Source organism: Macaca thibetana, chromosome 19 (assembly GCF_024542745.1).
Source record: "Macaca thibetana thibetana isolate TM-01 chromosome 19, ASM2454274v1, whole genome shotgun sequence".
Taxonomy (NCBI): Eukaryota; Metazoa; Chordata; class Mammalia; order Primates; family Cercopithecidae; genus Macaca; species Macaca thibetana.
In genome coordinates this window covers 15,381,374-15,409,288 of record NC_065596.1, presented here as the reverse complement: position 1 = coordinate 15,409,288, position 27,915 = coordinate 15,381,374, and the positions used below count along the sequence as shown (strand labels likewise).

Below are 27,915 nucleotides of genomic sequence, written 5' to 3'. Positions count from 1 at the left end.
CAATTAATCAATTAATTAAAGAATCACTTTTTAATGAATCACTTATTCTTTAATTAAAAGAATCAATAAACTGATTCAAAAAATGATTTATTGATTCATTCATTCAACACAATTTTTTTAATATGTAAAAATAGCTATTCTCTTAGGTGCAATGACTGAGTGTTCTGTTCCTGCCTCGTTGGATAATCTCCTGCCAGAGATCATCTACAAGGGTCTCCAGAAAGCCTCCCTTTCTCTCTCTAGAGCCTCCACCAATTTCACTGGTACCGAGAAGCCCCATCTTTCCTCATAACCCCACCTCTTCCAGTTATGAAACCAGCCACCCCAGCTTGTACCTGTCACATGGATGTCCACCAGCTGGTAGGTGGAGCCCAGCCAATGGGATGAGGCATTCAGGGTCTTATCCAGAAAGACTTGCTCCACCAGGCTGGGGTCCAGATCGGAGGAGAACAATGCCTTGACAGTGACCAACATGGAGTCCATCCTAGGGACAGAGACCACAGGAATTCAGCCAGTACTCAGCATCAGCAGGGTCATGGGTTGCCATCTTTAAAGAGCCAAAGATCTAGAGGCAAGGTGGTGGTGGGGTGCCTAGCTGCCCCCACCCCCAGTCTAGAGAAGGGTCCTGATCAAAATGGGAGGCCTTCGGCTGGATGCAGTGGCTTACGCCTATAATCCCAGCACTTTGGGAGGCCGAGGCGGGCAAACTGCCTGAGGTCAGGAGTTTGAGACCAGCCTGACCAACATGGCAAAACCCCGTCTCTAATAAAAATACAAAACTTCACCGGGAGTGGTGGCACCTGCCTGTAGTCCCTGCTACATGGGGGAGCTGAGGCAGGAGAATTGCTTGAACCCAGAAGGCAGTTGCAGTGAGCCGAGGTCACACCACAGCACTCCAGCCTGAGCAACAGAGCGAGACTCCATCTCAAAAAAAAAAAAAAAAAAAAAAAAAAAAAAAAAAAAAAAGGAAGGCTTCTAGGAATTACATCTAGAAGCAATAACAGTAACAATAATCAACTTTTTTTTATAGATCAAGACCCCTAAGAAGTGACTTATGCATTCTTCATCATCACTCTGATGGTAGGTATTGTTAAAATTATCCCAATTTCTCCCACTTTTTCCCTCTTGATTTCTACTTTTTATTATATTTTATTTTATTTGTTTGAGATAGGGTCTCACTCTGTTACCCAGGCTGGAGTGCAGCCTCCTAGGGTCAGGTGATCCTCCCACCTCAGCTTCCCAAGTGGCTGGGACTACAGGTGTGTGCCACCATGCCTGGCTAATTTTTGTATTTTTTTGTAGAGACTAGGTCTCCCTATGTTGCCTAGGCTAGTCCTGAACTTCTGGGCTCAAGAGATCCGCCTGCCCTGGCCTCCCAAAGTGCTGGAATTACAGGCATGAGCCACTGTGCCCAGCCTACTTTTGATTTTATTTGTTTGTAATTTTTGTGGGTGCATAGTAGTTGTTTTTATATTTATGGGGTACTTGAGATGTTTTGATACAAGCATATAATACATAATAATCATCAGAGTAAATGGGGTATCCATCCCCTCAAGCATATATCCTTTGTGTTACAAACAATCCAAGCATACACCTTAGTTATAGATTTAAAATGTTTAAAATGTACAATCAAATTATTTTTGACTATAGTCACCCTGTTGTGCTAGCAAATACTAGGTCTTATTCATCCTTTCTAGTTTTTTGTTCCCATTAACCATCTCCATATCCCCAACTGAAATACAAAATCCTTGAAGTTTAGAAATATGCAAAGTCAGCCCTGTGTCCTGTAATCCTCCTCTTCCCAAGTATAGATATCTTTATTCCTTCATTCAGTCATCAGAGACCTGGGTTCAAATCCCAACTTTGACAGTTCTTGGGAAGTTCACTTTTCTGACCTTCAATTTTCCCATCTGCACCACAGGGATGATCTTTGCACTCAACTCATAGAGACTGTTGTCAGAATTAAATGAGAGGAGGCTGGTTGATGTTAAATATTATTATCGGGCTAATATTTTGAGTTCTACATCAGAACGTTACCTTTTCCCAAGTGTCCAGAAAAAAAAGAAGAAGGTGGATGTGGGGAGTTGGTGGCTCCATGAGGTTAATCCTCACTCCCTACCTTGAGGATTTATGGGAGGAGATGGTAGGATTAGCTAACAGGGATATAGGGGAGAATGGGTACCCCATTGGGGATGTCTAGTTCAAGGATGCTCAGAGACACAGCCACAAGCTTGGCCACTGCTTGTGACCTTCAGAACTTACGTCAAGTTGGTGACCAGGCAGTAGCAAAACGTGTCATGTAGTCGGCTGCCTTTGTAGAGTGTGGTGACCTAGAAGGATAGGTAGGGAGAGTGGGTGAGATGGAGATCTCTTGGGGGTGGAGGGGCCGCTGATGCCAGTGGAAAAAAACACAGTACTTGGAGCAAAGGGGACCACAGTTCAAATCCTAACTCTGCTTCTAAAGTACTGTGTGACCCTAGGCACACCACGCCCCATTCTGAGCCTGTTTGCCCATCTGGGAAATGGGAACGGTAGTCAAGAGAGCACTTTTGGAAACTGAGAGAGAACTCAGAATACGTAGTGAAGGGAAGCATTTGAGATGATCACTTAATAGACAAACCAGGTAGAAGAGGCAGAGAAGCACACAGGGCAGGGAAGACGGGAGGGGTGAGAGATGCCCTACCTTGTCCTGGATGTCCCTCAGCAGGGCGATGTACTCTGAGGACGTGGGGTCTGGATTACTGAGGTTCCAGTTGACAATATGGAAATGTATCTGGTACTTGCCCCGGATTGATAAATTCTGGGGTGCATAGCCTGGAGCCACAGAGAAGAAGAAAATACAACATATAGTGAGGAAATGCTGATCACAAAATGCAGAGCCAGAATGGTCCAAGGGTCCCCTGCCTACCGTCAGAATCAGTCAATTTCAGATCCACATGCTGGGCATTGCAGGAGCTCTTAGACGGAAAGTTGTCCCAAAGAGAGGGAAAACTGGAATTTTACACAGATTCTCCTGAGCTGAGCTTTCCTGCATGTGCTATGCAGTTCCCGCTTCTAGGAATGCATCCTTTTCATTTCCTGCAAAACGCTTGAAGCTCACACTTCAAGAGCCCAGTGAGAGGGAGCTCCAGCACAGCAGGGGCCCATGTCTGTCTTATTCATTACTGTGTCCCCGCACAGGGCCGGGTACATAACACCCTCCTCCAGGAAGCCCTCCTTGATTTACTCCTCCTCTCAGCTCCCTTAGTATCCTGTTAGTAACAGCAGTGGGGTCTTTATTGTACCCTTAATTTGTTGTTCACCTGAGTATGAGTTTTTCAGAGACAGAAAAATGTGTCTTCCATCTCCAGACCCAGCACAAGGCTTGGGGCAGAACAGCCACCCATATATGTTTGCTGAATGAATAAATGAATGAATGAATGAATGAATGAATGAATGAATGTGAGTTACAGCAGAGACTCTAATCTTTCATTTGATCACTCATGCAATGATTCTTTCCATACCACGACGTGCTGATATACTGAGAACCGAGGGTACGGTGGCACTCGTAAAAGACTGTAATTTTGTTGAGCTCACAAGGTAAGGGGGAATCAGAAAATTTAATAAATAATTACAGTAGAGTGTGATAAATGTCAGCCTTGTGCCCACCTGGGAACTTTGGGACCATGTACAACAGGATTTCTCACCCTTGAATTTATTGGCATCTGGGGCTGGATCATTCCCTGGGGTGGGCGTCTCCTGTGCACTGGAAAATGGGCTACTGAACCACTAGATGCCAGTTGCACCCTCCTTCTCTGTCTGAGTTGTGATACCCAAAAATGTTTCCGTATATTGCCTAGAGTCTCCCGGTTGTGGGGGGCGGGGCGGAAGTGCAGAAGTGTCCCCTGGTAATAATCACTGACATAGAGGATCCTCATATAGAAGGCCCTGCTATCCTGTCCCAAAGGATGCCACGGCTCAGCCACTCGAGTTTTGAATTGAAATTCATTATGGATGAAACTGGGGAGGGGGGCGGGAATTATGCTAAGTGAAATAAACCAGACAGAGAAAGACAAATACTGCGTGACCTCACTTATATGTGGGATCTGAAGAAGTCAAACTTACAGAAGCAGAGAGTGGCATGGTGGTTATCAGGGGCTGGGGGCATGGGAGTGGTGATAGAGAAAATGGGGAGATGTTGGTCACAAAATACAAACTTTTAGTTATAAGATGAATAAGTTCTGGGGATTGAGTATAAAGCTTGGTGATTATAGTTAATAATACTGTATTGGCCGGGCGCGGTGGCTCAAGCCTGTAATCCCAGCACTTTGGGAGGCCGAGACGGGTGGATCACGAGGTCAGGAGATCGAGACCATCCTGGCTAACACGGTGAAACCCCGTCTCTACTAAAAAATACAAAAAACTAGCCTGGCGTGATGGCGGGCGCCTGTAGTCCCAGCTACGCGGGAGGCTGAGGCAGGAGAATGGCGTGAACCTGAGAGGCAGAGCTTGCAGTGAGTTGAGATCCGGCCACTGCACTCCAGCCTGGGTGACAGAGCGAGACTCCGTCAAAAAAAAAAAAAAAAAAAAAAAATACTGTATTGTAAACCTGAAATTTTCTGTGAGAGTAGATCTTAAGTGTTCTCTCTCTCGCTCTCTTTCACACAGACGCACAAAAACGCACAGTAACTACATGACATAATAGCAGTGTTAACTAATTTGATCATGCTAATCATTTCATAAGCTACACATATATTCAATCACCACATTATACATCTTAAATAGATATAATTGTATTTGATAGTTATACCGCAACCAAGCTGGAAACAAAAGTGAAGGAGAAAGAGACAATTTATGACATTAATTTGGTCAAAGAATTTCATGCTATTTACTCAAAATAATAGGAAAGATTCTCCCCTTGATGGTTTGGGGAAGGGTGGCCCCCAGCCAAGCCGTGGGCTGTTTTTTTTAGAGAGGAAAGGGAATACAACAGGGACAAATAATAGTCATGGTAGGCTAGGCACGGTGGCTCATACCTGTAATCCCAGCACTTTGGGAGGCCAAGGCAGGTGGATCACCTGAAGTGAGGGGTTCGAGACCAGCCTGGGCAACACGGTGAAACCCTGTCTCTACTAAAAATGCAAAAATTAGCTGGGCATGGTGGCATGCACCTGTAATCCCAGCTACTTGGGAGGCTGAGGCAGGAGAATTGCTTGAACCTGGGAGGCAGAGGTTGCAGAGCCAAGATTGCACTATTGCACTCCAGCCTGGGTGACAGAGTGAGACTCCATCTCAAAAACAAAACAACCCACCAACCCCCGAAAAGTCACTGTAAATCCCAGTTCAGCCTGACACTCACCGTTGATGAAGAGGCTATCCCTGTCCAGGACATAGAAGCCCAGTTGGGTGACACCATGGGTCAGCTGACTCAGCTCCCAGTAAAGCTGCTGTATGTCCAGCCCAGGGCCCACAGGGTCAGTGTGGTAGGTGCAGGTGGTGTCCACGCCAGTGGCTGCTCCATTCTTCTCAGGCCTGGGGAGAGAGGCATTTGAGGACTCTAGAGAGGTCCTGGGACCTCTGCAGGTAGAGGGCAGAGGAGGGAGGAGCAGGGGAGGGCTGAGAAAGGGGTGGTCATTACTGGCAAATGGCCAGGAAGTGGTCTCACCTGAGGGAGATCAGTTGGCAACCCAAGTAGAAGGGGCCCATGCTGCTCTTCTGGAACAAGGCTCTGAGCTTGAGAGGAAGGAGGAAGAGGGTAAGCCGAGGAACAGAGGTTGGGGGTAGGATTTATCCCACCGGGAGCTGCTGGGACCAGGGTCTCACCAGGTGCTTCAGGACCCTCTCGGTGGAGTTGAAGGCAGCTGAGCCATTGCCCATGTCTGGTGAATACTGGAGGTTGGAGATGGTGAAGTTGAGTGTGAGGGTCTTCAGGTGGTACCCCATGGCTGCAGGAGGAGGGGAGGAGAGATGTCTGCAACTGAGGGCTGGTCTGAGACTAGATCAGACTGCACTCATTATTAACCAGTGTGGCCATCCAAGTCAGAAGCTACGTATCTTCTCCCCTCCAAGTCACACCAATTCCCTTGGCTGCATATTCATCACATATATCCTCTAACTCCTCCCCTATCCCAGTTAAGGTCTTATTTTTTCTCACCCTGATTAGCACCCTGGCAGACTCACTGGATGCCCTATCTAAAGGACATTCTCTATACTGAACATGAGAAGAATCTTTCTGAAATGACGATCTCACTACGGCTGCCCCTGCTCTAGTACCATCCACAGCTCCTTATGGCCTTCAGTATGAAGTTCAAATTTCTTGACTTGGCATTCAAGGTCCTTCCCAATCTGGCTCCTGCTGACCTTTCAGTCTCACTTATCCATCTACTCTGGGTTAAGCTGTATGTTTCATGCAAACCAAATTCCTCTCACTTCTCCCTATACTCTATGCTGTTTCTGGCCACTGAGGCTTTGTTCATGGACTCCCCTCTTTCAGTTATACTATTCATACCCTATTTGCCTGAATCACTCTTACTCATCCTTAAAGACTCAGTTCAGGTGAAACTTTCTCCAGAAAGCCCTCCTCCTTTCCAATTATGCCAGGTGTCTCACCCCAAAACATCTGATATTATGATGGTCTATTTATTTCATAAAATTGGGGGGCTCTACGAGGGCAGGTGTCTGATTGAACTGCTAGTCTAATCTTTGAGGAGGAAAAATGGACCCCAGATACCTGTTGTGGCTTCTGACAGAGGAGGCAGGAATGTGGTGGCTGGCTTGGGAGCTGTGGAAGGAACAGTCCATCAGAGAGGAACAAAGCCCATCACCTAGTGGAAGAAGCTCCCCTGGGCTTCATCAGTAGTCCTAGCCAGGACAACCATTCACAGGTGGGCCATAAATGAGACTGAGGGAAGGAGTGACTGTGTGAGTGGAGGAGTGAACAAGACTGTGAGTGAAATTAACCCAAGAGAGTGGGGGTGGGGGTGAACAAGAGAAAGGTTAAACAAAGAGGATAGGTGGATGGGTGGGCAGGAAAATGGAAGGGATCAATGAATGGGCAGAAGGTGCAATGTACAACTGGAGGGTCAAAAGAGAAGGCAAGATAGATAAGAACGAGGAAGAGAAGTTGGAGAGATGAAAGAAGGAAGGAAAGGAAGAAGAACAAACAGGTTAATTGGGCAGGAGGATGGGTAGACATATGAATGGATAGATGGATAGATGGATGGATGGATGGATGGATAAGTGAATGGGTAGAAGGATGAATTAACTGAAGGACAGAAGGAAGGAAGGACAATTGGGTGAGTGAGAAGAAGGGTGAGTGGAGAGATGGCTGGGTGGATAGATGGATGGATGAAAGGACGGAAAGAAGGAAACAGGTGAATGAATACAAGGATGGATGGATGGTTAGAAGGATAGAGAGAAGGACAAACAGGTGAATGGGGAGAAGGATGAATGGATGGAAGATGGATGGATGGATAAAAGGACAGGTGGAAGGAAGGACAAGCAGGTGAATGGGCAAGAGGTTGAGTGGGTGGATGGGCAGATGGATGAATGGATGGAAGGACAGAAGGAAGGAGAGACAAGCAGATGAATAGGCAGGAGGATGGATGGAGAGATAGATGGATGGTTGGAAGGACAGAAAGAAGGACAAACAGGTGAATGGGGAGAAGGACAGATGGATGGATGATGGATGGATGGATGGTTGGAAGGACAGAAAGAAGGACAAACATGTGAATGGGGAGAAGGATAGATGGATGGATGATGGATGGATGGATGGGTGGATGGATGGATAAAAGGACAGATGGAAGGAAGGACAATTGAGTGAATGGAGAGGAGAATGGCTGGAGAGATGGCTGGCTGGGTAGAAGGATGGATGGAAAGACAGAAGGAAACAGGTGAATGAAGAGGAGGATGAATAGAAAGATGGATGGATGGTTGGAAGGACAGAAAGAAGGACAAACAGGTGAATAGGGAGAGGGTGGATGGATGGTGGATGGATGCAGAGATGGATAAAAGAGCAGACAGAAGGAAAGACAAGCAGTGAATGGGCAGGAAGATGGGTGGATGGATGGACAGAAGGAGAGAAGGAAGGAGGGGCTAGCAAGTGAATGGGCATGATGGGTGGGTGGTGGATGAGTGGATGGGTGGATGGATGGATGGATGGATAGATGTATAGAAGGACAGAAGAAAGGAGGAACAAGCAGGTGAATGGGCAGGATGATGGGTGATGGATGAATAGATGGATAAAAGGACAGATGGAAGAAGGATGAGGAGGTAAATGGTCAGGAAAATGGGGTGGATAGGTGGATGGATGGATGGGTGAATGGATGGATGGATAGAAGGAAGGATGGTGTCTGAGAGATGACTGGAAGGATAGAAAAATGGATGGCTGGAAAGATAGATGAGTGGATCACTGGATGAGGCAATGGGCAAATTTAGCCAAATTCACTTGAGTAGCCAGCAGAGTTTGCAGCTTGACCATGAAGCCCCTGCTGGGGCACTTGGAGGAGATTTTGTTATCAGGAGGTATGGACTAACAAGGTCATCGTCTGACCTTAACCTCGATCCCTGTAGGGAATGCTTGTTCAAACTTCTTCTTCTAACTCAGAGGGGCGTGGAAAATTCACAAAGCCAAGACTATGGCTGCAGGTCTAAAAACAGGCCAAGGACTCAGCATTCTTCCTCCCACTGAGACGTTGCCCCTCACCACCTCAGGGGACCAGCCCGAATTTGGGGCAAGCTTCCTTTATGAATGAGGAGAAAAGCTTGAACCAAGACCCATGGAGATTGAAATGGGCACTGGATTCAAAGACACGTACTTGTAGGAGGCTCATCTGGACCAGGTTCATTGTAACCTAGAAACAAAGAGGTCACACATAAGAGGAGGTGGTCGAGCCGACCCAGACACTCCATGCCTTTGTCCATAAGGGGCGCCTGCCTGGATGCCTTTCCCTTTGTGTATCTAGAGATGATGGATACATTTATGTATCATCTAATATTTGACTTAAATGTGTTCACCACTAGAAAGAATTTCCTGATATTTCAATTAGCACTGACCTTCCCTACTCACGTCTCTAGCATGCCTCCAGTGAGAGGCTGTCATTATCTTTGTGTTCACAAGTCTATCCTCCTGTCCATCCACGCCCCCCGCCTCCCCTTCCAGGCCTCCTCCAATCTATTCCTCCACCCAGTGAATGTTTATTAAGGGTTTTCTATGTGCAAGCCTCCCTTTACATTTGGGGAATAAAGGGTAGAATAAAACAATCTCTGCCCCTCTGGAGATTACATTAGGACAGGATGCACACGTAACCTATCTCTGTCCCTGGGGCCAGGCACAAGACCTGGTTAATAGTAGCTGCTTGGTAAATCTAAATGAAGGAACAAAATGAAGCATAGAAGCTGTGCAGTTTACAAGGGGGAACAGCTCCCAGGAACAGCCAAGTCGAAGGGACTGTGTGTCAACTCAGATCATCAAGACGCAACCTGCACCTGTGTGTTTATCACAGCACTATTCACAATAGCAAAGATGTGGAATTAACCTACGTGTCCATCAACAGATGAATCGATACAGGAAATGTGGCATGTATGCACAATGGAACACTATTCAGCCATAAAGAGAAATAAAACCACGCTGGTGAGGTTGCAGAGAAAAAGGAGTGCTTATACACTGTTGGTGGGGGTGTAAATTAGTTCATCCACTGTGGAAAGCAGCGGGGCGATTCCTCAGAGAGCTAAAAACGGAACTACCATTCGACCCAGCAATCCCATCACTGGGTATATGCCCAAAGGAATATACATTTTTCTATCACAAAGACACATGTTCATTGCAGTACTATCCACAATAGCAAAGACGTGGAATCTACTTAAATGCCCCTCAATGATAGACTGGATAAAGAAAATGTGGTACATATACACCATGGAATACTATGCAGCTATAAAAAAGAATGAGATCATTTCCTTTGCAGGAACATGGATGGAGCTGGAGGTCATTATCCTTAGCAAACTAATGCAGGAACAGAAAATCACTTATAAGTGGGAGCTAAATAATGAGAACACATGGACACATAAAGGGGAACAACACACACTGGGGCCTACCTGAGGGTGGAGGGTGGGAGGAGGGAGAGGATCAGAGAAAATAACTAATGGGTACTGGGCTTAATACTTGGGTGATGAAATAATCTGTACAACAAACCCCTGTGACACGAGTTTAACTATATAGAAAGCCTGCGCCTGTATGCCTGAACTTAAAAGTTAGGAAAAAAGAATGAATCCATGTCTTTTGCAGCAACATGGATGAAACTGAAGTTACCTTAAGTGAAACAAGTCAGACACAGACAGGCAAATATCACATGTTCTCACTCATAAGTGGGAGCTAAACAATGTGTGGACAAGAACTCAGAGAGGGGAATGACAGATAAAGGAGGCTTGGAAGGGTGAGGGGGTAGGAGAGGGGTGGGTGATGAGAAACGACTTAATGGATACAATGTATGTTATTGGAGTGGTGGATACTCTGAAAGCCCTGACTTCCCTACTAGGCAATCTATACATGTAACAAAATTGCACTTGTACCCCAGAAATGTACACAGACAATGAGGATGATGATGATCATAGTAATTATAACAATAAAGAACATCAAGAACCAGACCAGCCAAGAACTTAGCATGGGCATAAGCAAGTCCCTTCCCCTCTCTGTGCCTCAGTTTCCCTCTTTGCTAAAATAAGAGTAATGAAAGTCCAGGATGTCTCTCCACATCCTGGTTCCTACCTAAAGGTACCTCATATAAGTGATATGGGGTGCCCACCTCATGGGGTCATGATGAGCACTGTTCTTGGGTTGGTGGTGGAGGGGATGAAAGGGGAGCTATTTTATCAATTCTCCATGGTTATGCTTTGCCTCTCAGAACCCCAGTTAGGGGATGCCTTCTTAAATGTCTTTTCCTGAGTTCTAGACCAGTGCTGAGGCCCAGTGTGCCTGAAGCTTAGATCCCCTAGATCTTCCTGGTATAGGGGCCTCACGTAGGAGAGAAGCCCATCCTTCCTCAATGGTAAGGAGAAAACAGGGAGGGGGCCGGGCGCGGTGGCTCATGCCTGTAATCCCAGCACTTTGGGAGGCCGAGGCGGGCAGATCACAAGGTCAGGAGATCGAGACCACAGTGAAACTCCGTCTCTACTAAAAATACAAAAAATTAGCCAGGCGTGGTGGCAGGCGCCTGTAGTCCCAGCTACTCAAGAGGCTGAGGCAGGAGAATGGCGTGAACCCGGGAGGCGGAGCTTGCAGTGAGCCAAGATCGCGCCACTGCACTCCAGCCTGGGCAACTGAGTGAGACTCCATCTCAAAAAAAAGAAAAAAAAGAAAAAAAAAGAAAACAGGGAGGGAAAATGTGTTTGTTTTGTTTTGTTTTGAGACAGTCTTGCTCTGTCACCAGGCTGGAGTGCAATGGTGCAATCTCGGCTCACTGCAACCTCCGCCTCCTGGGTTCAAGCGATTCTCCTGCCTCAGCCTCCCGAGCAGCTGGGACTACAGGCGTGTACCACCACACCCAGCTAATTTTTGTATTTTTAGTAGAGACAGGGTTTCACCATGTTGGCCAGGGTGGTCTCAATCTCTTGACCTTGTGATCTGCCTGCCTTGGCCTCACAAAGTGTTGGGATTACAGGTGTGAGCCACTGTGCCCAGCGGTAAATGTGTTTTTTGTCCCCCAAGTGCCCCCACCAGGAAGACTCTTCTGTGAGTTGAACATGTAGAGTGGATCATAGCACTGAATGCTGACAAGTGGAGCTCATATCCTGGTTCCATCACCATCAAGGTAAATTGCTTAACCTGTCTAAGCCTCAGTTTCTCCATCTGTAAAATAGGATTAATCAAAGTCCAACCTTGCATGGTGGTTATGGGAGGGTCAGTGGTAACACCAAGACTTGAACCCCAAGTCTTTCCCTAGAGAACCGGCAAACAGACACCCTCCTGGGCTGCAGCGGGGGTTGGGGGTTGAGGCAGGGAGATGGGGCTGTGAGATGCTCACCGTTAAGGTAGAGGCTGTCTTTGTCCAGAAAGTAGGGGCCCAGCCGGGTGATGCCGTGGGTCTGCTGGCTCAGCTCATGGAACACCTGCTTGATAGGCAGACCTGGGCCACTGAGGGGCTGCAGGTAGGTGCAGAGGATGTCCACCTGTGTCTTAGCGCCGTTCTTCACAGACCTGAGGAGGGAGAGGTGCACCTTTTGGGGATGAAGGTCACCTGGCACCTCTCCACTTGTGGTCACTGTCACTGCACAACTCACAGTCCATATTTTGGTCTCATTGACAATTTGCAGTTTCTCCACCTGGCCTTATCTATCATCTCAGGATCTCTGCACTTGCTGTTACTTTTGTCTGGAAGCTTCTCCCCATTTCTCCTTACCTGGATAACTTCCCGGTCATCCTCCAGGTCTCAGCTTAGAGGACTCCCTCCTCCTCCTCCTCTTCCTTCTCCTTCTCCTCTTCTTCCTCCTCCCCCTCTTTGTCCTCCTCCCCCTCCTCCTCCTCCTCCTCTTCCTCCTCCTCCTATCTTCCTAGGCAATTCCTAGGCAAGGTCAGGAGCCTCCTCTGGGTCCCACAATCCTCCACTTTTCCCCTGTCACTGCCCTGATCACCCTCTATGTAATCATAAATTATTTGTTCCTGTATCTACCAGAACATGGTCTCCACGAAGGAGGAAAAGAACCAGTTTAGCTTACTCTTATTGTATCGAAGCCCCAGAACCTAGCACCCCTTGACAACTCCCTGCAAAAATCGAAGTCCTAATGAATGGAGAAACAAAATATAGCATTTACATACAAGTGGAATATTATTCAGCCCTGAAAAGGAAGGGAATTCTGACACATGCTACGACATGGATGAACTTTGAGGACATTATACTTGATGAAATAAGCCAGTCATACAGTATAAACCGGGACATATACCATATGATTCCTCTATTCATAGAAGGTCCTTAGAATCATCAGATTCACAGAGACAGAAAGTAGAATGGTAGGTGCCAGAGGCTTGAGGAGGGGGATGAGGAGTGAGTACTTCATGGGGATGGAGTTTCAGTTTGGGAAGATGAGAAAGTTCTGGAGATGGATGATAGTGGTGATGGCTGCACAGTAATGTGAATGTGCTTGATGCCACTGAACGGGAAATATGGCTAAAATGGTAAATTTAATGTGATGTGTATGTTACCACAATTTAGAAAAAAAAAATCCAGGCTGGGCACAGGGGCTCACACCTATAATCCCAGCACTTCGGGAGGCTGAGGCGGGTGGATCATCTGAGGTCGGGAGTTTGAGACCAGCCTGACCAACATGGAGAAGTCCCATTTCTACTAAAAATACAAAATTAGCCGGATGTGGTGGCGCAAGCCTGTAATCCCAGCTACTCAGGAGGCTGAGGCAGGGGAATCGCTTGAACACAGGAGGCAGAGGTTGGCATGAGCCGAGATCATGCCTGGGCAACAAGAGCAAAGCTCCATCTTAAAAAAAAAAAAAAAAAATCTAAGTCCTCCAAGGCCCTTCAACCCTGCTGATGTCTTGGGTCTCATCCTCTCTCTCTTTCCTTCTTGCTTTCTCTCTGCTCCAGCCACACTGGCCTCTTTGCTGCTTGTAGAACGTGCCAAGTTCATTTGCACCTCAAGACCTTTTCTCATGCTGTTCTCCCTGCCTGGAACAGTTTTCATGGCCATTTCGGACACAGCCCAAGATTCATCCTGGGTAAAGTTGCTCTTCCCATCACTCGCTATTTATTTATGCTTCATATCACTTTACCCCATTTGAAGCCACTTTACTTAGACATTTATGTTCCTGTTTAGCATCTGTTCTCCACTGGGTGAGGGCAGGGATGGCATCTGTCTTATAACTCTAGTACCCAGCACCTGCCTCAGAGGAGCAGTGCCATGGGCATCAGTTGAAGAAAAATATAAATGGAGAAGTAAATAGTAAATACCAAGAGAGTGCACACTGACCCAAAGAAGTCAAGTTGGCAAGGATGCAAGAAAAGGAAACTCTTATACATGGTTGGTGGGAATGGTAGAGGAGTGGTGCCATGGGCATGGGTTGAGTAAAAATATGAATGGAGAAGTATCTAGTGAATACTAAGAGAGTGCAAAGTGACCCAGAAAAGTCAAGTTGGCAAGGATGCACGAAAAGGAAACTCTTATATACTGTTGGTGGGAATGTAAATTAGTACAACCTTGAATGAAAAACAGTATGGAGAGTTCTCAAAGAACAAAAAAATTAGAACTACCATTTGACCCAGCAATCCCACTGTTGGAGATCTACCCAATGGAAAAGTTTTGGAAATAAACAGTGGTGATGGCTGCATGACATTGTGAATATAATCGACGTCACTGAATTGTACATTTAAAAATGGTTAAAATGGCAGATTTTATGTTACATGTATTTTTGCCACAATATAAAAAATTAATAATGTGATTTAAAAAAATAGATGCAGAAAAGGACCCTCTGAGAATAGCTCAACCTATATATAGCTAAAGGAAATGAGTCCAGATGTGGTGGTTCATGCCTGTAAAATCCCAGCACTTCGGGAGGCCGAGGCAGGTGGATCACTTAAGGCCAGGAATTAGAGAGTAGCCTGGATAACATGGCAAAACCCCTTCTCTACTAAAAATGCAAAAAAATTTCGCCTGGTTTGGTATTGGGCACCTGTAATACTTGCTACCTGGGAGGCTGAGGCAGGAGAATCACTTGAACCCGGGAGGCAGAGGTTGTGGTAAGTCGAGATCGCACTGCTGCACTCCAGCCTGGGTAGCAAAAGCAAAACTCCTTGGGAGGTTGAGGTACAAGAATTGCTTGAACTCAGGAGGCAGAGTTTGCAGTGAGCCGAGATTGCACCACTGCACTCCAGCTTGGGTGACAGAGTCTCACTGTGTCTCAAAAAAAAAAAAAAAAAAAAAAAAAAAGAAAAGAAAAAGAAATGAAACCTGTATCTTAAAGAGATAGCTGCACTCCTATGTTCATTGTAGCACTATTCAAAATAGCCAAGATATAGAAACAAGCTAAATGACCTTCAGTGGATGAATGGATAAATAAAATGTGGCATACACATATACAATGAAATATTACTTGGTCTTTAAAAAGAAGAAAATTCTGCCCCTTGGGATAACATAGATGGAACTGGAGGACATTAGGCTAAGTGAAATAAGCCAGGCACAGAAAGACAAATACCGCACGATCTAACTTACAGGTGGAATCTAAAATTGTCAAACTCATAGAAGCAGAGAGTAGGATGGTGGTTGCCAGGGGCTGGGAGGAGGAGCAAATGGGGTGATATTGGTCAAAGGGTACAAACATGATAACTATGTAGAGGTAATAGATATATTAATTAGCTGAAATGTGGCCATCGTTTTATAATGTATACCAAAATATCAAGTTGTACATTTTAAATGCAAGCAATTTTTATATGTCAAAAAATCAAATTGTCAGGAATAAATAAAAAAGTTATTTATACCAGTCAGAATAACAATCACTAAAAATACAAAAACCAACCAACCCACCAACCAGACCAACACCAAACAACCAGATGCTGGCAAGAATAAAAAAAAAAGGGAACTCTTATACACTGTTGGTGGGAGAGCGAATTAGTACAATCTCTATGGAAAACAGTATGAGGATTTCTCAAAGAACAAAAATATAAAACTACCATTTGATCCAGCAGTCCCACTATTGGGGATCTACCCAATGGAAAAGAAATCATTATATCAAAGAGACACCTGCACATGTTTGTTTATTGTAGCACTATTCACAATAGCAAAGATACGGACCTAACCTAAGTGTCCATCAACAGAAGACTGGATAAAGAAAATGTGATATATATATATACCACGAAATACTATTCAGCCATAAAAAGAGTGAAATCATGTCTTTTGCAGAAACATGGATGGAATGGGAGTCCATTATCTTAAGTGAAACAACTCAGAAATAGAAAGTAAAATACCGCATGTTCTCACTTATAAGTGGGAGCCAATGGACTCCATGTCCATTAGCTCATGGTCAAATACCATACGTTTTCACTTATACGTGGGAGCATGGACTCCAGGTCCATGTAAACATGGACATGGAGTGTGGAATAATAGACACTGGATACTCAGAAAGGTGGGAGAGTGAGAGAAGGGCGGGGAACCTCACTTAATGGGTACAATGTACACTATTTGGGTGATGCGTACACTAAAAGCTACTGTCTGAAAGTCTACTGTCTGCAGACTTCACTATGCAATATATGCATGTAACAAAAACTGCACTTGCACTCCTTAAATCCATTTTAAAAAAAGAATGGGGCTGGACGTGGTGGCTCACGCCTGTAATCCCAGCACTCTGGGAGGCTGAGGAGAGCGGATCACCTGGGGTCAGGAGTTCGAGATCAGCCTGACCAACATGGAGAAACCCCATCTCTACTACAAATACAAACAAACAAACAACAACAACAAAAAATAGCCAGGCATGGTGGTACACGCCTGTAATCCCAGCTACTCTGGAGGCTGAGGCAGGAGAATCACTTGAACCCAGGAGGCGGAGGTTGCAGTGAGCCAAGATCGTGCCATTGCACTCCAGCCTGGGCAACGAGAGCAAAACTTCATCTCATAAAAAAAAAAAAAAAAAGAAAGATGAAAAGACAAAAAAAATATAGCCCACCCCAACCCAAGAAGGCCCTCCCAGTCAGAACCCTAACTTCTTGGTGGTGGGCTGTGAGTGGGGGTTTCTCACCTTAGTGCAATGACCCTGCAGCCTGTGTACCGTGCACCCACGCTGCTCCTCTGGAACAAAGGGCTGAGCTGCAGAGGGAGAAGGGAGCCGTGGCTGGTCAGAGGCAGGCAGGCAACAGCCCTAGGATGGGCATGGCAGGGCTGCAGAGGGAGGCAGGCCTCTCACCAGGTGCTGCATGACATTGTCTGTGATGTTGAACTTGAGGGAGCCGGGTTGACCCATGTCCGCCATGTAGCGCAGGTTGTTGATGGTGAAGTTCAGTGTGAAGGGCTCCTCGCTGACCATCCCGGCTAGGGCAGGGGGAAGAGAGAGAGAGAGAGAGACAGAGAGAGAGATGAAGCTCTTGGGGAGGATGATGGGTGGGTAGGGGGTGGTGTGGGACAAGGTGGGGGCAGTGTGTTCCAAAGACCCTGGGTCCACCTCTCAATAAGCCCAAGGCTGACTTTTAATGGAGACATCTCCAGCAGCCAGTAAGGGTGTGCTTAATGATTTGGGATGTCCAGATGGGGTCCTATCCAAATGCAAGAAGGGAGGATTCTGTAAAAAGTGCCAGTGATTCTGATCTTTCCCAGGGGAAAGGCTCCGTATAACCACACTGATGCAGAAGTCATGCATGACTCCAGACATTTTAAAAAAAATGTATTCTCTCTCTCTCTCTTCCTGTCTTCCCCTTGATCCTTCTCTGCCTTTCTCCCATTTCTCTCTCTCCTTCACTCACAACCAGGTATGCTAATCTTCTATGCATTGGTTAACATGGCCAACAATCTTTGCAGCCATAACCAACCTCTCTGCACCTCAGTTTACTCATCTGTAAAATGAGATGACAATGGTTCACAATGATGATTCCTGCCTCAACAGTTGTTATAAAGCTTAAACAAGTTAATCATTGTAAAGCATGTAAGCACTGCTGGGCACTCAGGTCAATATGGTGTACATGTTTATTATATAAAATATATCACAAATGCTTTCTAATCACTTCCTCTGTGTGGAACTTTATGGAAGTATGAGCTAAGGATTCTTTTTTACTTTTTTTCTTTTTTTTTGTTTTGAGATGGAGTCTCACTCTGTCGCCCAGGCTGGAGAGCAGTGGTGCGATCTCGGTTCACTGTAAGCTCCACCTCCCAGGTTTTACGCCATTCTCCTGCCTCAGCCTCCTGAGTAGCTGGGACCACAGGTGTGCACCACCACGCCTGGCTAAATTTTTTTTTTTTTTTTTTTTTAGTAGAGATGGGGTTTCACCGTGTTAGCCAGGATGGTCTTGATCTCCTGACTTTGTGATCCACCCGCGTCAGCCTCCCAAAGTGCTGGGATTACAGGCATGAGTCACTGCGCCCAGCCAAGCTAAGATTTAAGATAAACCACTAGAAGAAAAGTTTACCTCTCCTTCTCTCCCTGCCTTTCTTCTTTTCATCACTCTTGAATTTCCTTCTGTTCATTCTTCCTTCTCTCCTTCTTTCTCTCCTGAACTTCCTTCTGTTCATTCTTCCTTCTCTCCTTCTCTGTTTCCATCCTTTCTTCTTCCCTTCCATCTTTCATTCTATTAATGCATCCTTTCTTTCTTGCTGACTTTTTTCCTTTCATTGTACCTTCTATCATTTATTTATCCTTCCTCTTCCTTCTCTCACTTTTTTCCTTCTTTTCACCCATCCATCCATCCATCCATCCATCCATCCATCCATCCATCCATTCATTTATCCATCCATCTATCTATCCATCTATCCACCTACCCACTCATCTGTCCATCCATCCATCCATCCATCCATCCATCCATCCATCCACCTACCCATTAATCCATCCATCCATCCATCCATCCATCCATCCATCCATCCATCCACCCACCCACCCATCCGTTCATCCATCTGTCCATCCATCCATTCATCCATTCACTCACTCACCCACCCATCTGTTCATCCATCCATCCATCCACCCATTCATCCACCCACCCATCCACCCATCCATCCATCATCTATCTTTCCTTCCTTACACCTCTCTTTTCTTCCTTCCATCCACTTATCCACCTTTCCTCCTCCTTTTCTTCTTTCATCCATTTTTTTATTTCTTCAATCCACTCATCCATCCTCTATCCCTTCCTCCTTCCATTCATCACGTCTTCCTTCCATCTATCCACTTTGCCTTCCTTCCATATATATGGAATTTGTCCTACACTGCTCCAGGAACATTTGAAGGGGAGCAGGGGGTGGGGTAAAGAAATATTCTGGCCCTTCAATAGCCCCGCCCACCATTGTCCCACCAATGCCTCTTATTGGCTGAACCTAAAAGGCAGCTAGTTAGCATGGGAACCTGGGAAATGAAGTTTTCATGAGTCAGAACTCTATCCCACAGAGCACAGGAAGGTTGGAGAATGGATCCGAGGACAAAAACAAAACAAAACAAAACAAAAACCCACAAGTGGTATAATAGAGAAAGCCCATAAGAAGTTACATTCCTATAAAAGAGAAGCAGACAACAGAATATAAACCAATAAGTTCAAAAAAGTGAGAGAAGTATTGTGAAGGATTAACAGAAAACAAACAAACAAACAAACAAACCCAGGATCTCATTTGGAAGTATGAGTGACACAAATTAGTGTAAGAAATTGACTTTTCCTTCACAGTCCACAGATTGAACAGACAACCCAGAGAGTGGGAGAAAATCTTCACAATCTATATATCCAACAAAGGACTAATATCTAGAATCTACAACGAACTCAAACAAAATAGCAAGAAAAAAACAAACAATCCCATCAAAAAGTGGGCTAAGGACATGAATAGACAAATTCTCAAAAGAAGATACACAAATGGCCAATGAACATATGAAAAAATGTTCAACATCACTAATGACCAGGGAAATGAAAATCAAAACCATAATGTGATACCACCTTACTTCTATAAGAATTGCCATAATCAAAAAATAAAAAAATAATTGATGTGGCTCTGGGGGCCAAGACGGTCGGCTAGAAGCAGCAGTGCTTGGAAGCTCCCATTGAAAAAAACCACAATAAGCGTGTGAATCCTTCCCTGGCAACCAAGATATCCAGGTTCCCTCATCAAAATTGACTAGAAGGCTGGCAGTGACCCACGGACAGAAGGAAGAGCAGTGTGGTGTGGTGGCCCACCTGAGAGACACAAGGGGAAGGGGAACCCCTTCCCCCTAGCCAAGGGAGGTGGTGAGTGAGCGGGGTATCCAATCTGGAGAAACTGTGCTTTTTCCACGGAACTGTGCGACCCACAGATTGGAAGATCCCATTCGCGAACCCATGCCACTGGGACCTAGTGTCCCAACCCCAGAACGCGCAGATTCTTACAGCTGGAATCTACCTAAGCCTACGGAACTCCCCGGGGGAGGGGCGACCAGCACTGGCTGCAGCTGTCTGCTGTCTAAGTCTTTTGAGTTCCTTGGGGGAGGGGCAACAGCCAGCACTGGGACTCACAACTGCCTAACACGCTAAGCTCCCTGGGTGGGGGAAGGGCAGCACCCCTTTCTGTAGCTCCAGGCTGTGCTTTTTCCCTGCTGGAGCCAGTAAGGCTGAATGGCTTCGTCCCAAGGTTTGTCCCCACAGTCCAACACACCGGCTGTGGCAGTCTGCAGCCAAAGTGACTCTTCAGGGCTTACCCTTACCCAACCTTCCTCAGTGGGCAGGGCTTTCCTGTAGGATCTCCAATAATTCCAGCCAGAGGCTCAGGGAGAGAATTCAGACTCCCTGGGCTTGAGCCCCTAGTGGGAGGGGTGGCTGCAGTCTCTGCAGACCAGCAGAGTTAGCCTCTCCTCCTGGTAGTTCTGAGGAATTCAGGCAGCCCAGATGTGTGGGTTTCCCCCCAGTGAAGCACCCCCTCTCCACCAGGGACAAAGGGCTTCATTAAATGGGTCCTGTTCCCCATGCCAGTCAAATGGGTGAGACCCTCCAACAATAGTTGTCAGACACCCTATACAGGAGCGATCCTCCTGGCATCAGGTTGGTGCCCCTCAAGATCAGAGGTCCCAGAAGAAGCAGGCACCTATCTTTGCTGCTCTCCAGCCTCCCTGTGTGACATCTCCAGGCATGGGAGTGAATCAGATGAATAGGACCTGAAGTGAACCCCTAGCAAACTGCAGCAGCCCTACAGAAGAGGGACCTGACTATTGACAGAAAAACAAGCAGAAAGTGACAACAACAGCATCAACAACAACTACAACAACAAAAAGTCCTCCACAAAAACCCCTCCAAGGATCAGCATCCTCAAAGCCTGAAACTAAAACTCACAAAGATAAGAAAGAATCAACAAAAATATGCTGAAAACCCAAAAGACCAGAGTGCCTCTTCTCCTCCAAATGACCACAACATCTCTCCATTAAGGGTGCAGAACTGGATGAAGGATTAGATGGATGAATTGACAGAAATAGGCTTCAGAAGATGGACAATAAAAAAGTACAATGAGCTAAGGGAGCATGTCCTAATGCAATGCAAAGAAGCCAAGAACCTTGATGAAAGGTTAAAGGAATTGCTAACTAGAATAAACAGTTTAGAGAGGAACATAAACAACCCGATGGAGCTGAAAAACAGCACAAAAACTTCGTGAAGCATACACAAGTATCAACAGCCAAATCGATCAAGTGGAAGAAAGGATATCAGCAATGACCAAGCTGAGCCTGAGTTGAGCCTTCTAGGAAAACCAAAGAGTCAACTACACATCATCAAGGAACCTAACTCTCTCGAATTCAGCCCCATAATCCTGAGTCAGCTCCAACTGGATTGGTAGCAACTGATTTTTTTTTTTTTTTTGATAACCATTCTGAAGCTGTTTTGAACTGAGAGAAAATGAACGCTATTATCAATTGGTGATGTCTGCCATGAATGCTGCAATCAATTAATGATGTCTGTCATGGATGAGGGAGTGCAGCAGATGCCATATAGTTTTCCAGTGTAAACTCTGGCAGACACTAAAGTTGAACCAAGGCAGAAGAGGAAATTTTCCATACATTATAAGAAAGCATACTTCATTCTTTCCTTCCCCGGGAAAATCCATGTTTTCCTGTAGATCTAAATCTGTCAATCTACCATGTACAAGGTCCTGAAGTAGATACTAGGGAAGCACAAGGGAGTAAGACACAGTTGCTCCAATCAGCAGGTTTATGCACTATTGGGGTAACTGGATATAAACACAATGTTCAAAGCAGAGAAAATGTGTTTGCAAACTTAAAAAATATGCAACAGGACTTAGAATGAGTGACAAAATAAAAGGTTCCCATAATTCTTTTGCCTATAATAATTCAAGTTTTTTTTTCCTTTTTAGAAATCATATTAAATAGTACCAGTTAAACACTGAGCATAGCACTTTGGTGCATATTCAGGACCCAATAAGTTCATATATTATCTATTACCTTTGTTATCACCACCACCATCATAATCATCACCATCCCTGTCACCATCACCATCATTATTGTCATAATCACCACCATCATTACCACCATCACCATCATCATCATTACCATCATCACCACCACCATCACCATTGTCATCATGATCATCATAATCACCATCACCATCGTCATCATCATTGCCACCATCAGTATCATCATAAAAACAGCTCTTTGAGAGGAGAGATTATTAATTGTTTCATGATCCATGCCATATCCCCAGGATTTGGCAGAGCCCCAGGGCTTGGCACAGTACTCAATAAAGTTTGTTGGTTGGCTCATCATCACTAGATTTATAAAGAATTTCCATCTTTATTTGACTGAATAATGGAAGAGATGTTTACGCTCATCAGCCATGCTCTAACAGAGGTGCCATTGGCACATACTTATTCAAGGGACCAGTAGAAGGGATGGAGCCCCAGAATTTCCCAGGTCCACTGTGGTAGTCCCAAGAGCTACAGAGAAGCCCTCTTCAGCGGAAGCATCCAACCCTCTCATGGCAGAAAGGTCAGCAAATACAACTATTTACAGGCCTTGCTGCATATGAGGCCTGAGTTGAGTCTCTCTCTGGAGTTGGCCAGAAGGGAAAGGGAATAACTTGTGCCCTCCCAGCCCCTTTCCTTATGAAGAGGACATAGGGGCATAGGAAGAGGGGACAGCTCCTGCCCTGCTTGGCATATAATTGGGGCCACTGGAGCATCGGTTGAATACTCACTGCTGGTGGTGGGCACAGAGCTCCGATGGGTGAAACCTGCATAGAGAAGGAGGGAGGAGAGTGGGTAAGGGTTAAGGGAGAGGTGGGCAATCAAATAGGGGTCACAGATACCCTAGTGGAATGGAAGAAGTTTCAAGGAACAGAGGCCTTTGAAGATTCTCTATCAGTACTCTCAGATCAGGGAAGAAGGTACTTGGGATGAACTCAGTCCAAGATGAAGAAACTATGAAGTTCAGACATCAGTCATCACACAAAGACAACATAGCCAAGGCTTCAATGGCCAGGCAGGGAGTGTGACCTCAAGTCAGAGAGTAAGAGGCTGCCCAGCAAAGAGGAAGACTCTCCAACCACATCACAGTTGCTCACCATTGACAAAGAGGCTGTCGTTGTCCAGGGTATAGGGGCCCAGCTCAGTGATGCTGTGGGTCAGCTGGCTCAGCTCCAAATACAGCTGCTCTCTGTCCAGCCCAGGGCCTGTGGGGTCAGGGCGGTGGGTGCAGATGACATCCACTCCGGTGGCTTCCCCATCCTTCTCTGGCCTAGGGAGGGCAGATAAGGGGAATGACATTAAATAGACTGCCTACAGGGAGGCATTATGAGATTCCTGAGGGCAGGACAGGAAGGGGACAGAGGAAATGAGACTCCTGGTGGACAGGTGAGAAGCCATACTAAGATTTTCTGAATGTGCTGACTTCCAGGCAGCCTGGGAATGTGAGTAGGGTCAGGAATACAAGAATTTTATAAAACTGCATTCTCATGGCATGGGGACAGGACAGCCCAGACTTGAGAAACATTAAGAGCTGGAATTGGGGATAAAAGCAAGTGGGTGGGGGATGTTTATCCTGAGAGAAACCTTGGAAGATAATTTAACACCTGAAGGAGAGGGAGGTGGGGAGAAGTAAGAAATTCAGAGGGATCACCAAGGTAGAAGCCTGATCTGGCTGATGGGCCCTGCAAGTTCTCTCGGTTGACGGGGGAGGTGGTCGGATCAGAAGATATGTTGGTCCTGGAGCCACCAATGCCTGAATTCCACTTGTGCTGAGGACTTCCATAGGGAGGGAAGGAAGAAGGCTGACCAAACTCCTTGGGCCTGGGAACACTTGGGGCAGCCAGACTGGTTATTCTCAGTTCTCACCTGAGCAAGGTCAGCCTGCAGCCAGAGTACAGAGGGCCAACACTGGTGTTCTTGAACAAGGGCCTTAGCTGTGGTGGAGGAAGAGGAAGGTGAGTAGGACAGCTGAGGACATAGGAGCAAGGAAGATGTAAGGTGGGAGGGGCTGTAATCAGGGGGTGAGAATTGCATCTCTCAGGTGAGGGGAGGTGGGTGAGATCTTCTTCCATGCCTTGGAATGGGTGATGTAGATGGAACGAGACAAGGTGGGCAGGGCAGAGTGAGGTGGGCAGGGCTCTCACCAGACCCTGAAGGACCCTCTCTGTAGTGTTGAACTTCCTGGAGCCAGGCCACATGTTCTCCTCATACTGCAGGTTAGTGATGGTGAAGTTGAGGGTGAATAGTATCGGGAGATGGCTGGCAGCTGTAGTGTAGGTGGGAAATAAACACTATGTTCAAAAGCAGAGAACATTTAAGAGTTTGTAATAGACTTATCTCTAAACATATGCAACCAGATTTAAAGAGAGTGATAAAATAGGTTTTCATGCCTCCCTTGACTATAATGATCAAAGTTTTTCATATAGCATGCTAAATAATAATAGTTAGATGCTGAGCACAACCTTTCATGCATATTCAGTGTTCCATAATACTAGATACTATCTATTACCTTTGTTATCACCACCATCATCATCATCACCAACACTGCGGCCATCACTTTCATTATTGTCATCACCACCACCATCAGGACCAAAACCAAGATCATCATAATCCCTATCATCCCCATCACCATCATCATCATCATCCACATCATCACCTGCACTATCACCACCAGGAACGCGGTCACCAGCACCATCACTATTTCATCCTTACCATCATAACGATCACCACCACCATCATCATCATCACAATCACCACCACCACCGCCACACAGCCATCATGATCCACATCACCACCACTGGTACCATGATCACCAACACCCTCATCACATCATCCTTAACCATCATAACCACCACCACCACCACCACTATCATCATCATCCTCATTGTCAGTATCACCATCACATTGTCAATCACCGCCACAATCACCACCATCACCACCACTGTCATCCTTCCTATAATCACCACCAACACTATCATCATCATCATCATCACATCATCATTACTGTCAAAACCACTACCATCATCAGTATCATCATCATCATCTTCATATTCACCATTATCATCACATCATGGTCATCAGCATCACCATCATCTCCAGCAACATCATCATCACCACTATCCCACATCATCCTCAAAATAAAATAAGCTCTCTGAGGGCAGAGATTTTTAATCTCTTTTGTGTTCCCTGCTTTATCTCTAGGGCCTGGCAGAGAGTGGGTGCTCAAAGAAGTTTGTTGGGTGACTCATCATCAGTAAATTTGCTATGATTTTTAATCTTTATTTAAGTAAAAAGAACAGAGATGTTGACACTCATCATGCATACTCTAATAGAAGTGTCATTGACTGGAACTTACCTGAAGGGCCAAGTATCGAGGTTGGAGTCCTAGATACTCCCAGATACACTGTGGGGATCCCAGGAGCTGAGGAGAAGCCCGCACTAGTTAGAGCAGCAAGCTCTTTCATGGCAGAAATGCCAGCAGATAGGAGTATTTCTGCATACAGGGCTTGAGATTAGTGTCTCTCTGGAGCTGGGCCAGAGGGAAAGGGAATCATTTATACCCTTTCAGATCCTTCCCTCATGAAGAAGATATAGGGGCATAGGAAAAGCAGGTCAGCTCCTGTCCTGCTTGGAGTAGGATTTGGGCCACTGGAATGTTAGTAGAATACTCACTGCTGGTGGTGGGCACAGAGCTCCGATGGGTGAGACCTGCATAAACAGGGAGGAAGGAGAGTGGGTAAGGGTTAAGGGAAATGTAGGGGACTAAAAGGGGTCAGTGCTACCATGGTGCAATTGAAGGAGTTTCAGGGAACATGGGCTTTGAGGATTCTCTATAAGCACCCTCAGATCAGGGAAGAAGGTCCTGAGGATGAAGGTCTCCAGTACAAGATGAAGAAGAAACCATGAAGTTCGGATTAGTCATCAAACACAGACAACATGGCCAAGACTTTAATGGCCAGGTAGGGAGTGTGACCTCAAGACAGAGAGTAGAGGCCTGCTCAACAAGGAAGAAGAAACTCCAACCACATCACAGTTGCTCACCATTGACAAAGAGGCTGTCGTTGTCCAGGGTATAGGGGCCCAGCTCAGTGATGCTGTGGGTCAGCTGGCTCAGCTCCCAATACAACTGCTCTCTGTCCAGCCTAGGGCTTTTGGGGTCAGGGTGGTGGGTGCAGATGGCGTCTACTCCAGTAGCTGCCCCATCCTTCTCAGGCCTGGAGAGGGCGGGTGAGGGGAATAATAAAGTTTTGCCTAGGGAGGAGTCCCAAGATTGCTGAGTGAAGGACAGGAAGGGGCCACAGGAAATGAGAAGCCTGGTACACAGATGAGAAGCCACACTTAGATTCTCTGAGTGCACTGACTACTGTCCAGCTTGGGACAGTGAGCATACTTGTGGATACAAGAATTTTTCTAACATTGCCGTGTGGCTCTTGCATTCTCATGGCATGGGGACAGGACAGCTTAGACTTGAGACAGGTGAAGAGCTGGAATTGAGAATTAAACAAGTGAATGAGGCATGTTTGTCTTGAGAGAAATCCTAGTTAGAGAATTTAACACCTAAAGGCAGAGGAGGTGGGGAAAAAAGAGGGAATTCAGAGGGATGGCCAGGGTGAAAGTCCAATCTTTCTGATGGACCCTGTGGAAATTTTCAGTTGATTTGGGTGGGATGGCAGGGGGCAGTGGTAATATTGGGAGACACATTAGTCTTGGAGCCACTGTTCCTTGAGTTTCATCTTTGATGAGAATAACCACAGAGAGGGCAGGAAAAAAGAAGTGCAAACTCATGGAGACTGGAAACAATTGGGGCAACAAAGGTTGGCAATTCTAAGGTCTCACCTGAGCAAGGTCAGTCTGCAGCCAGAGTACAGAGGGCCAACACTGGTGCTCTTGAACAGGGGCCTGAGCTGTGGGGGAGGGAGAGGGAGGTGAGTAGGATGGCTGAGGGGGTAGGGACAGGGGACTAGTAATTGGGGCTGGCACCAGTAGGTGGGCCTGGCATCAGTGGATGGGGGCTCATGTCTCTGGGTGTGAGGGGAGGTGGGTGAGATCTTCTTCTGTGCCCTGCCATGAGTGAGAGAGGTGGGGCTAGACAAGGTGAACTGGGCAGAGTGAGATGCTTGGGGCTCTTACCAGGCCCTGAAGGACCCTCTCCGTGGTGTTGAACTTCCTGGAGCCAGGGTGCTGCATGTTCTCCTCATACCGCAGGTTGGTGATGGTGAAGTTGAGAGTGAACGGCACCAGGAGAGGGCTGGCAGCTGCCATGGAGGTGGGAAAGAAATGACATGTTCAAGAGTAGAGAATTTTATACATTTCCAAAAGGCCTGCTTCTAAACATATGCAACGGGATTTAAAGAGAGAATAAAATAAAAAGTTTCCATGCGTCCCTTGACTATAACGATAGAAGTTTCTAACCAAGCCTACTAAATAATAGTAGTAGCTAGCATACCTCTTGGTGCATATTCAGAGTTCTATAATACTAAATATTATCTGTTACTTTTATTATCAGCATTGTCATCATCAATGTCACCAACACTGTGACCCTCACTATTATTATTGTCATCACCACCAGCATCAGCACCACTCACATCAGCACCAAAATCATGACCAAAACTGTGGTGATGGTCATGGGGATGCTAGAATCATCCCCACTACCATCATCATCATCATCACCACCACCACCACAATCATCATCATTTGCATCATCATCACCAGCACCATGATTACCAATGCCATTATCATATCATCATTACTCTCATCACCACCACCACCACCATCACAACCATCATCATTATAATCATCATTATCTTCATTGTAACCATCACAATCACTA

At 46.1% G+C, this 27,915-nt stretch overlaps 1 protein-coding gene and 1 long non-coding RNA gene across 2 annotated transcripts in view; one reads left to right on the top strand and one right to left on the bottom strand.

Moving 5' to 3' along the window:
• Nucleotides 1-27,915, top strand: part of LOC126942911 (uncharacterized) — a 600,821-nt gene that overhangs the window by 403,311 nt on the left and 169,595 nt on the right. The window lies entirely within an intron of this gene.
• MUC16 (mucin 16, cell surface associated) overlaps nt 1-27,915 on the bottom strand; it is a 150,815-nt gene that overhangs the window by 12,397 nt on the left and 110,503 nt on the right. Inside the window, 20 exon segments of the mRNA XM_050771029.1 lie at nt 336-484; nt 2,263-2,330; nt 2,684-2,814; nt 5,339-5,511; nt 5,645-5,712; nt 5,803-5,924; nt 6,710-6,760; nt 8,796-8,831; nt 11,997-12,169; nt 16,708-16,775; nt 16,873-16,997; nt 22,817-22,852; nt 23,183-23,355; nt 23,952-24,019; nt 24,230-24,351; nt 25,441-25,506; nt 25,758-25,793; nt 26,127-26,299; nt 26,922-26,989; nt 27,216-27,340. Coding sequence (XP_050626986.1) covers nt 336-484; nt 2,263-2,330; nt 2,684-2,814; nt 5,339-5,511; nt 5,645-5,712; nt 5,803-5,924; nt 6,710-6,760; nt 8,796-8,831; nt 11,997-12,169; nt 16,708-16,775; nt 16,873-16,997; nt 22,817-22,852; nt 23,183-23,355; nt 23,952-24,019; nt 24,230-24,351; nt 25,441-25,506; nt 25,758-25,793; nt 26,127-26,299; nt 26,922-26,989; nt 27,216-27,340 — 2,031 coding nt within the window.